At 44.4% G+C, this 9,781-nt stretch overlaps 1 protein-coding gene and 1 long non-coding RNA gene across 5 annotated transcripts in view; both read left to right on the top strand.

The window, feature by feature from the left end:
* The first annotated feature begins 1,215 nt into the window (after positions 1–1,215).
* LOC146761134 (uncharacterized) lies at positions 1,216–2,610 on the top strand. Its single transcript, XR_014945473.1, has 3 exons — positions 1,216–1,398; positions 1,700–1,946; positions 2,379–2,610. It is a non-coding gene; the product is annotated as an uncharacterized LOC146761134 (long non-coding RNA).
* Positions 2,611–5,939: 3,329 nt separating this feature from the next.
* The window catches only part of STIM2 (stromal interaction molecule 2), a 59,333-nt gene continuing 55,491 nt past the window's right edge, over positions 5,940–9,781 (top strand). For 3 of the 4 annotated variants that reach the window (XM_015862698.3, XM_085545604.1, XM_015862701.3), the window contains exon 1: positions 5,940–6,271. In XM_015862698.3, the coding sequence (XP_015718184.1) occupies positions 6,067–6,271 (205 nt within the window). In that variant the 5' untranslated portion in view covers positions 5,940–6,066. Of the gene's footprint in view, positions 6,272–6,485; positions 6,505–9,781 lie in introns of those variants that run through there. The other variant, XM_015862699.3, reaches the window with a different exon arrangement.

The raw sequence follows: 9,781 nt of genomic DNA, 5'->3' as shown, positions 1-9,781 counted from the left end.
TGCTGTAAATCCCAACCCAATTGAAATTACTGTCATCTTTTCAATTAGCCCTAGACTGAATGTTTGCCCCTTTTTAGGAAACACCATGGTGAGGATATTAAACAGCAAGCGCAGGGTGAATATCTCTTTTCTGACTTCATTCCAGACGTTTAGCCAGAGAGATGGCTATTGATACTGCTCAGGAAATTGTTCCAATGCAAACAGGTTAAGGCTGCACACTCTGCTTTTGGTGGTTCTGGACCATTGAAAGGCAGGGTTATTATGGGACAGAAACTTTCTTTAGAGACTCAGGGCTGTATTCATGTTTTAGTGAGGATTAAAGCTGGGAACTTTAGCATTTTATTTCCTTCATACTATTTCTTTCATTTTTTTACTAGCCCCCTTATTTCTTTATGAGTTTACAGGGCACCTGCTGTCTGAAAGGATGAGCTGTTGGGATTAAAGAAGTGCACCTCAGCTCATGCTCTTCCTTCCACCTTAAGACACCCAGGATGTGGTAAATGCCCTGCTCTAAGGAGCAACACCCACTGACATAGTTCATAGTTTGCCTCCACGCCGCTCCAGTAATCCTGGACAAGTGCCACAACTACCTCAAATCTGCATAATTCAGGAGGCATTAAAAACCTAATTGTGGGGGAACTGTAGCTAACTGTTTATTGAGCTCGTCTTTCTTCTTCAGATCATGGAGTGATATTGAAACTTTTGAAGGATCACAAATGCTAGTTCCAGATGAAGTGGAACATTGCTGGTGTTAGCACACCTAATCCCACTGGGAATGCATCTCTGGAGCCAAGCACTACTCAGAGTCCCTCTTCAGTCTTTCAAGATTGGTTCTGAAGATATCCTCTGAACTAGTGGAAGTGTAAATATCATGACAAACAGAAAATCATCAGGAAAGGTTTACCCACTGCCACTGGATGTGCAAGCAAGATGTAAGCATTATCCTTATGGATGTTTACCAGGTATAGCAGTTTCAGTAAGGCCTTACATTTACTTATTCCTGATAATATGATGTAAGACATGTGGAAAAAGACCAGGTCCACTTTCTGCTGTACACAGGAAGCTCACCTGCCTCTGGTCCAGTCCTCTCATTTTGGCTGCAGCTCCCCCAGCCCTCCTGCTCCACCCAGGCTCCACTCTTCTCCCTGGGCTGCAGCTCCAGCTGTTCCTGAAGGTACTCTCAATGCGCTGTGGTCCTCAGCCACATCTGCTGCTGCAGCTCAGGCTCCTCCATGGCTGCACATGGGGATCTGCTCTGTGCATGAAGGCAATACGGGGAATCAAAAAAATCTACATTCTTTGAAGGCCAGTCAACTCAAGTTCTCAGAAAAGCTTAGCATACTGCACACAACCTCCAACTATCACAACCTGCAAAGCAATCAGGAGCAGAAATAAATTGTACGTATTGCTTCTGAAGATGCAAGTTTTATATGAATTTTGTTTTTACCGTTCTAAGAAATACAGCTGCTGCTTGTGAGTCGTGATGCCAAATGCCCAAGGTTGTATTTGCAAGTAGGAAGACCATCTGTTTCCAGCATTCTTTTAATTGAGGATATGGCCTCCAATGCTTTTTTTTTTTCCTCTCTTTTTTTCTTTTCCCCTATTACCTAAACCAAAGAACACACACAAGTAAATAAATAAATAAATAAATGAAGTAAAGAGAGATGAAGACAAAACAGCTGTTATTTTATTTTCACAGCAGTGGCTTCTATATCTCCTTCAACATCCCGGGTGATTTGAGACTAGCTGTCTCTGCCTCTGTTGAACGATCTTATTTATGATGTGACACAGCACTCAGTACCTGGCTGCACATGCCACTGCAGTCTGATGGATCTGGGAAGAGCTCCTGTTTACAGGATGTGCAGCTTGCCTTCAGAAATTCCAGGAAACCGTCTGATTGCTGTGACCTCAGAGCAGCCATTTCAATTCACTACAGGCATCTGATGGTAGGATTGTATTTACGCACAATATATGAGTTCACCAGGTTTTTTATTACTTTCTGGTACTTATAGTTCTTAAGAATATAATCTCACTTAATTTCTGTTCTCTGAATGAGTGGTTGGCTGTTCCACCTTCCAGTCAACAGCTGCTAGAGCCACCAGAACCACATCTGAAATAAATCTCCAGTCACTTCCTTCTTGCCTCCACATAAGGTCAAATATATTCTTTGTTCTTATCCCAAATATTTACCTAAAGAGGTAAATGACTTCAATGTTAAACAACTAAGCTGACAGCATTTTTCTCAGACCTTGCTCATTCAAAGAACAGCTCTACGTATTAGGAGCTAACATGGCTTTGGCTCTTTACTTAAACAGAAAAAAATAATCTCCAAGTTGCTATGTAGGTTAGTGATAATGCAGCATTTCTCTTGGTTTCAGCTGATTCCTCAGAGCACCTCTCCCAGCTGGAACAGGCAGACTCCAGCCAGAATGGTTCCTGTTACAAGTGAGCAGAAAAGCTTTTTTCTTCCAGTGAAACCATACCCAGGCATGACCCAGGAGGCAGTCTGCACTACCTGCTGTGAATATATGAGCACATGCTAAATTACTATGCCCAAATCCGCCCCCCCCCTTTATTTTTAATAAATAAATTGTGGCTTCAATTCTAACATTTCTGTTGGTCAACATACTTGTTATAAAAAGCAAATCCTGTAAGTAGGGGCTCTTATCATCCCCTGATTCTTTCCTTGTTTTGCTCTCTAGGCAGTCACAAAGCACTTACTGTCTCAGCACCAGGTAAGGGGAGGTTTAGATTTACTGAGATTTGGAGACGGTAAAAGAAATATTAGGTACATGCTGGGATCCTTTTCTTCATGTGGCATTAAATTATTTGCACTTCTGTCCCTCTGAGAAAGCCCTTATGGTGATTCATCTCTACAGCTACCACTTCTGTGTTGAAATTGGTTGAATTCTTACAAGCCTTAGAACAGAAAAATGGAAGGCACGTTGTTTTGGTGTACAGATTGGTTGTGTGATACTGCTGCTGATTAGACTTTAAGAATGGTTACATTGATCACTTAAAGTCAATCTGAACTGCAAACGAACTGATTATGTCTTTACTGAGGATGTAAAATTGTCACAGTCAAAGCCTTCTTAAAATTTAATAACACACCTGGACTTTCACTGCCTGGCAACCAATTTTAGCTGGAAAAAAAAGAGGGTATAGTGAGGTATGCTGAGGTATGGTAGGTATTCATTTATGAGGTAGGTACATCAGATGAGGAAAGGGATGTAGTCACATCTAGATCTCAAAGGTTGTCCCTTGGCAGTTCTCAGCAAACTTCTGATCACTGTAATCTGTAACATATTAATTCCATAGCTATTTATGTGTTACTCTTGAATGTCCTTGTAGCTGTCAAAACATATAACAGCCCATCGTTTTGTTGTAATCTAACCGTCATGCCAAATAACAGTCAGTGAGATAGGAAGATTCCTGCTCCTCTATCACTAATAAGGTTGTGCCCTGGCAAGCTGCTCCTGCTCCAGATTCCATAAATCAAAGTGCTGCCTCAGATATTTCAGTCATTCATTCTGCCCAGTGTTTTCCTTTGGATTTGGTATCTCCAGATATGCCTCGAGTTATTGTGTAAACAGATTGAATCATTGTTTGTTAAACAAAATTCAACCCCATTCTGCACAGCCAACATCTTCCAGCTGGAGTGGCATCTTTGCTCTCATAAGAAGAAACTGCAACAAGCTGCAAAACAAAACCAACCACAAACAAAGGTTCCCTGCTAATGGGAGACTCAGCTGCGATGAGCATTCACTGAATATTCTGTGCTTTACAAGACTTTTCTTTAATATATTTGTACATGCTTTAATTGATAGTGTCAGAGAAAAAAACAACAAACCCACATTACTGCGATGGAAAAACACCATAAAATTAGGAGATGTAATCAACCATTTCTCAGAGAGCTACATGTTTAGTTTGCAGTTCATGACTGTTCCTTCTCAGTGATTGAAAGAGATGTCATTATTTTGCCAGCATTTTAGCATAATTCCAGGCAATTTGCTCATTTCAGAGATACCCAGGATCTTGGTCCTTGATAAGATCGTAAGGGCTAATACACACATCAGACAAGGAGAACACTTAATTCACTTCCATTCTTTCAGTTCTAATGTCATCATTAGACCTTGATAATATCAGTGGCCCATAATTTCTCAGTCCATTATGGGCTGGGAATACAGGACCACTAAGAATATTCATTTCTTTTTTTCCTCTTCAGCTAACAACATTCTTTATACAAAATACAACTTCAGGAACTCAGAAACAGCTGTGGATGGGGTCCTAAACTCCACAACTCCATCTTCATTCAAGATTTCATCAGCAAATGAAATAAGAGAACTGCGAGGTTGCGGTCAGTTCGTTTTGCATTAGTTGCTTACAGATACAAATTACTCATTATCTACTCAAGAAGAAAGCTTGATTTTACTAACAAACTTGTTCACAAGTGACTGTTTCTGTTCACACCAGTTGTGTAGAATCAATTGTTCTTCAGACAACTTACAATAACCTGGAGGTCATTAGATATCTGAATTTACATTGATCTATTGGCAGTTTGTATTTGCAATGTTTTTTAATAATCTGATTGTCTGCATTTCTCCCCAGAGAAATAAACACCAAAGAGCACAACAGATATTTATTTGTCTTTATTTCTGCCTTGCTGTTCAAACCTGCTCACAGGGCCCTTTTGGACCGGCCAAATATACCTATTGAAAAGCACTGCATTAAGCAACTCTGAAGATGAGTTCCTCTCCGTTTTATTCTATTTGGATAAATCAATGCGTGCAGCAAAGCAAGATGGAAGGAATTTGCTGATTGCAAATTGCTGACGGAAACAGCAACTCAAAGCAGTAAAACAGAGACCATTAAAACAAAACAAGCAAACAAAACTGCTCTGAAGATCAGTGGAAGACGGGACCTAAAAAGAATCTCGTGTTATCCATACAGCAAAGCACTTTTGACCAAAACTATACAAGTCCCTTATTACTGATAAGGACTGAAAGTCACATTGTTGTGTTGATGGACATGATTTAGCTGGGAAGTATTGGTAATGGTTGGACTAGATGATCTTCTAGGTCTTTTCCAACCTTGATAATTCTCTGATAAATTACTTTACTTTAAACAGAAAATGCAACGAAAGACCTTTAACTAGAAAGTATGCAGGGACAAACGATGGCAGCACTGAAGTCTTACTCACTCCTCCTGTGTTCTTCCAAGGTTGGTGCCCACGTGGAGGTTTTGGCAATGACTCTTCAGGGCATTTAGAAGCTGATAAGGATCGGTGTCTTTCATCACGTCTCTGTGATTCATCAGGATTTGTTCACTGCTCTTTTTCTTCTCATCTGTGTGTCTTGCAAAACTACTCGCAGATGTGCTGGTCTTTGTGATCTGTGAATTCGGATGCCATTAGCACTGACCCTTTTATTGCTGCGTGCTTAGTCAGGATTGTCAACACCCAGAGCGCCATTTATTATCCAGCTTCAACCTTTCAGTTGAAAACACTCTTAAATTGCATTAATTACAAGTGTGCTAACCCTGAGAACCAAGGGTCTGCTGCTGAACTGAGGGGGTGACAAGGGAAAACGATGAGCAACTCCACGCCCTGAGAGGCTTTGAGGTCTTTCCCTTGGTATTTCCCCTCAGGTCTCACAGAGACCCAGCAGCAAAGTTTGAAGTTGTGTTGAGGGATATGATTTAACTGGGAAGTATTGGTGATGGTTGGACTGGATGATCTTCTAGGTCTTTTCCAGCCTTGATCATTCTGTGATTCTGTGATGATACCCCAAGCCGCAGTTGTGCCCGCATTGCCCGCAGCGCTCACCGCTCCCGCCCGGCTCCACGCGTCCTTACACCCCGCCCCGCCCCGTTCTCCCCCCGGTCCCTCCTCCCGTTTCGTCACAGCGCGGTGACGTGTCCCCGCTCTGCTGGGCGCCGTTGGCCGCCGGAAGCGGCAGGAGGCGGCGTGGGACCGGCGAGCGGCTGCGGCGCGGGCAGCGGAGCGGCTCCGGCCCTTTCCTTCCTTCCTCCTTCCCTCCCCCTGCTCCTCGCACGGACGGCGGAGCGATGAGCGGCCTCCGAGCGCCACGCGGTGTCCCCGCGTCTCCTGGCCGCCTGCTTCTAATGCTGGGGCTGCTGCTGGTCGGCGTCGCCGCTGCGGAATGCGAGCTGGAAGCTGCGGACGTGCACGGTGGGCGGCGGGGAACGCGAGGAAGCACCGCCGCCTCTTCCTCCACCTCTCCCGCGGCGGACGGAGCGGCCGTTGTGTCAGGTAACGGCTGTTGTGTCACTGCGGATCTGCCCCTCCCCGGCCGGAGCTGCCGCAGGATGCGGGCCGGATCCTGCTGCACCACCACACCGGCTCGGCTGGGTGGGGGGGTGTGCGGTGTTCCACCCGGAGCCACCCCGCCTGGGGGGCTGCACTACGGCTGCGGGCACCGCTGTCGGTTCCTCCCTCACCCCTTCCTCCGGAAAGGACAAGTGTGAGGAGCTGATTGTCTGCGGGTAGATTTATTTATTTATTTCTAAGGAAAAGTGGCAGCGTGCCTCTGCTGCTGTGCTTTTGGAGAATGGGGGTCTGTCTGTCTGTCTGTCTGTCTGCACGCAGTTGCAGCGAAACGCTGTAGATAATGATATTTCGGCAGGTCGTGGTGCCTCTGAGTTGCTCGTACAGCTTCCTGGAGCTGTTCTATAGTAGGCAGTGGGAGGCTCTACAGTCCTCAGACCGTACTATGAGGACAGCAGCGTTTGTGTGCAAGCAGCACTTGAGCATTGTGAAGTTTGCCGTGTCTCATAGCGTGCTTCTGAGAGCACTCTGCCTGGAGGAAGGTGCGAGTGAAAGGGGAAATGCACCGCTTCAGATGCAAAGCAGAGAGTGTTCCTGGCAGAGCAAAACCCACTGTTTGAAGGTAACGTTGGCACCCTCTGCTCGAACTATAAGTTTTCAGTGGTGAACCATTGGTCTGCTTGGAGGGCAGGGCACTTCTGGACTCAAAGATGACCCGTTCCATTGGCTTGCTGTGCGAAGTGAGGAAGTGTGAGCATCTGCAGTCTGGGAGGCAGGAGCCGTATCTCCTAGAGCTGTTGTGAATGTGTTGTGTTGGAACAGCTTTTTTTTTTTCTTTCTTTCTTTTTCCAGAGCGTAATTAATCAGGTGGTAGGTGGTACTAAGCAGTTCTTGCCGTACATAGTACTGATGCTGTCTACACTTCATGCTCAATCAATCAAAAGGTGTCAGTTTGGGTGGAGAAAAGTTATTTGGACTGTAAAATCAGATGTTTGTCAGATGCTGTGGTATTTCTACCATCAATGTATCTGGAGAAGAAATAAATTTGAGGGGCCTAATGCATTAGGAGTCAGTTTGTTGTGTTACTTATGTAACCAAGAACTTATGTGCTTAAATGCTGTCTTAGAATCAGTTTTAATCCTGGGGAGGTTTTTAATCCTGGGGAGGTCTTTAAGAGCATTCATTGCTTGGAGGTGCAGCGTATGGCTGATAGCTTGAGCTGGTTGCCTGTCTGATGGTGGAGTCAAACAACTGCAGGCTGCAGTTTGCAGTGCCGGGGGAACTCCTGAAGGTTGTGGGAGAACCTTGTGATTGTACAGGGAGTGATTATAATGTTATAATCTTTTAGGGAAAGAACATACAGGTGTGAGAGCAAGTTAGGAGTGATGCAAACAGTCATCTGGATAGGCTGAACATCAAATTCTCTGTGCTTAAGAGGTAAAATCCAGAAGATAAGTTAACAAAGTAAGGAGTGTTATGCTAGGAGGAGTCTGTCAGGTGCTCAAATAAGGTGTAGGTGTACAGTCAGCACAGCTGTAGAAAATAAGCCAGAGTTACAGTTGCAAACCGAGCTGAACAAACAACATAAAGCAGCTGGTAGGAGCGAATGCTGTCCTGGGATATGTTAATCTGGTTTGAATTGCAGAAAACTTTACAAACAGAACATTTTATTGTTCTTCACTGCTCTTCTGTGTCTAGTCTTGAGTATTAAACAAGCCAATAAGGACAGAAGAAAGCAGCACCGTGGACTGTGAGGCTCAGAATCTGACTGATATGCTGCTGTGTTTGTGTGGTGGAAAAGGCTGTGGGAGGATTGTGTCACTAAATAGGTAAGAAATAGCTCAAATGAGGGTATCGATCAAAAAACCACAACTTTTTCCATCTGTTCTGTGGCTAAGAGGTAGGTTAAGAGGAAGTGAGTTGTACTGGGGGAGTTTTAGGTTAAGCATCAACTGGGACGTTTTTACCAATAGCATTTAGATTGCATCCTGTCGTTGAAAGGTTTTGCTGGGTTAGAGGAGAAGTTGGCAAAGTTAATCTAGGGATAAACGGACATGACAGTGAAGGGATGTGCAACTGATTTTTATGACCAGGAGCCAGTTATACTTTCAGGTATTCAGAGACTTAATTTGTAATCATTACTGCTGTGTCTCGTGTGTGTGCTCCCTTTTTAAATGGCAATTTGTAACATATATACAGCTGTCACTTACATCTCAAGTCGTTAAGAAAATGAGATCTATAAGTTTCCTTGCACTAAATGGGGTACTGAGAGGCATCGTGTGTATGTTTGGACTCTGCTTGTTTGCTCTTTGGTGTGGTAGAAAGTTGGAGGGATCACCTATTCTAGCCCTGAAGATAACCTTGGGTTTTCACATTCTGTTTATTCATTGACTTTAACTACATTGCACTGCAGTTCTGTGCAGGCAACAGAAAACCCGTTTTCTTATCGGACTCCTTCATGGCACGCTCTAAGGGCTAACAGCAGTGCAGGGAGCATGGCTGTGCGGGTGGGTCAGCAGTGGGATGAAGGGCGGTGAGTCATTAGAGCAGCCGTGCTGTCCGTGTATGTGCATCCTGAGGTGACTGGGACCGCTGCGGTGACCTTTCTTTAGTTGGAGTAATCCCCTCGGAACTTAGTGCAGTTGTGTGTGAGGCTTCACGTGGTGGAGGAGTACAGAGTGTAGTGGTTTTGATCATGTAGCAAAATGGTCTTTGAGGCTTTTGGCATGTCCTGGTCATATAAAATGGGGCTGTGAGATTTGTCACTTCCTCAGCAGCAGGCTGCTTTTTAAGGGTGATTGCTGTTTCTGGCGATAAAAACTGAGTATCCCAAGTCTGTTCTCTTTTGTTACTTCTATTATATGCCTGTAGTTAAGCCCTTAACGATCTGGTCCTGTCGTTTCTATTGGGAGGACGGAAATTGGAGTCCTTTGTCCACTAATGATGCCGACCTCAAGCTGTCGGTTACTGACTGCGTCTCCGAGCACTTATCTACAATTACTTAACTCGGTATCACTGCTCCATCAGCAGGTTTTTGAGTCGCTCTTTCAGCTGTAAGCTTTCTGAAGAAATCTGTGCTTTTCTGGGGACCTCCTACCAGGCTCAGACTAGCTACTCCTACGCAACCCGGGCATGACTCATTTTCTTCTAGCTAACCTCGGTGATAACGATCTATCCAAACTGCGTTGAGCTGCCTTGCATCTGTCAAAGGATGGCAACCGGACCCAATGGCAGAGGCAATTGATAGCGTTAAGATTTCCCACGATGATACTATTGCTATGGAAAACACTGAAAAGTTTAGTTTTCTTTTTCTTTTTTGAAGTTTATATGAAGTAAACAGTTTGATTTCCTTCTCGTTGATTTTAGTTTGTTTGCTGTACTTCGTACGTCCTTCAGAATTCAGTATCTGTTCTCTGTCAGCTCTAGGGGGAGGATCATGTTGTACAGAGCTGCAGTGCTGTGGAACGGCTCGGAGAATCACAGCCTTCAGATTTT

This window comes from Coturnix japonica, chromosome 4 (assembly GCF_054131305.1).
Source record: "Coturnix japonica strain WE chromosome 4, WE-NBRP24, whole genome shotgun sequence".
Lineage (NCBI taxonomy): Eukaryota > Metazoa > Chordata > Aves > Galliformes > Phasianidae > Coturnix > Coturnix japonica.
This window is presented reverse-complemented; position numbering and strand designations above follow the sequence as displayed.